The 930-nt window shown below is 59.9% G+C and overlaps 1 protein-coding gene across 1 annotated transcript in view; it reads left to right on the plus strand.

Annotated features, from left to right (window-relative positions):
• Positions 1-708, plus strand: part of NOVA2 (neuro-oncological ventral antigen 2) — a 31,860-nt gene extending 31,152 nt beyond the window's left edge. Inside the window, exon 6 of the mRNA XM_008578606.1 lies at positions 7-708. Coding sequence (XP_008576828.1) covers positions 7-363 — 357 coding nt within the window. The 3' untranslated portion in view covers positions 364-708. The remainder of the gene's footprint in view (positions 1-6) is intronic.
• The last annotated feature ends 222 nt before the right edge of the window (positions 709-930 follow it).

Here is a 930-nt window from a genome sequence, read left to right on the forward strand (position 1 = left end):
GGGGCGGGGGGAGGGGGTGGCCCGCTGGTGGCCGCGGCAGCCGCGGCAGGGGCGGCCGGGGGCTTCCTGACGGCAGAGAAGTTGGCAGCGGAGAGTGCCAAGGAGCTGGTGGAGATTGCGGTGCCTGAGAACCTGGTGGGAGCCATCCTGGGCAAGGGGGGCAAGACGTTGGTGGAGTACCAGGAGCTGACAGGCGCCCGCATCCAGATCTCCAAGAAGGGCGAGTTCCTGCCAGGCACGCGGAACCGGCGGGTCACCATCACGGGCAGCCCCGCGGCCACGCAAGCCGCTCAATACCTCATCAGCCAGCGGGTCACCTACGAGCAGGGGGTGAGGGCCTCAAACCCCCAGAAAGTGGGATGAGGCCCGTGGTGTGCGCTCCCACTCTTCTCCCTTCCCCCAACCCCTCCTCCTCCCTCTCCTCCTCCCCAACTCCTGACCTCAGCCTGGTGTGGTCCTGCTCCTCTGGGGATGGGGCTGGGGTAGGCCTGACTGCGCCCTCCCCTTCTGGTAGTCATAGGCAGGATTGAGCGATGGTTGGGGACAGGGCTCAGAAGCCCCCTCCCCAGCCCTGAACCGACCCCTCCCTCCTCCCTGTCTGTGCTTGACTGGGCCTGACCCTCCTCTCCCAGGGCCCAGTTCTGTGTGATATCTGTATATATTGCATTTTGTTGATTTTAATAGAAAACAAAGCGTTATTTTCTCTTTCTTTCCCTCTTTTTTTTTTTTTCTTTTGGTAAGGATTTTTTTCCCCCCTTTATAAGTTTTTGTTTCTATATGGGAGGAGGGGAGGGAGCCTCTGGGTCACCTGGAATGAGGGGCCTCCCCTAAACACACCACCCACCTCTCTGCTTTCAGTTCCAAATCCAAGAGAAGTGATGGGAGTAGAGGTAGCCGAGGAGTCTGAGCTGAAATGGGGCATGTGGAGCA

This window comes from Galeopterus variegatus, unplaced genomic scaffold (genome assembly GCF_000696425.1).
Source record: "Galeopterus variegatus unplaced genomic scaffold, G_variegatus-3.0.2 Scaffold1725, whole genome shotgun sequence".
NCBI classification, from domain to species: Eukaryota; Metazoa; Chordata; class Mammalia; order Dermoptera; family Cynocephalidae; genus Galeopterus; species Galeopterus variegatus.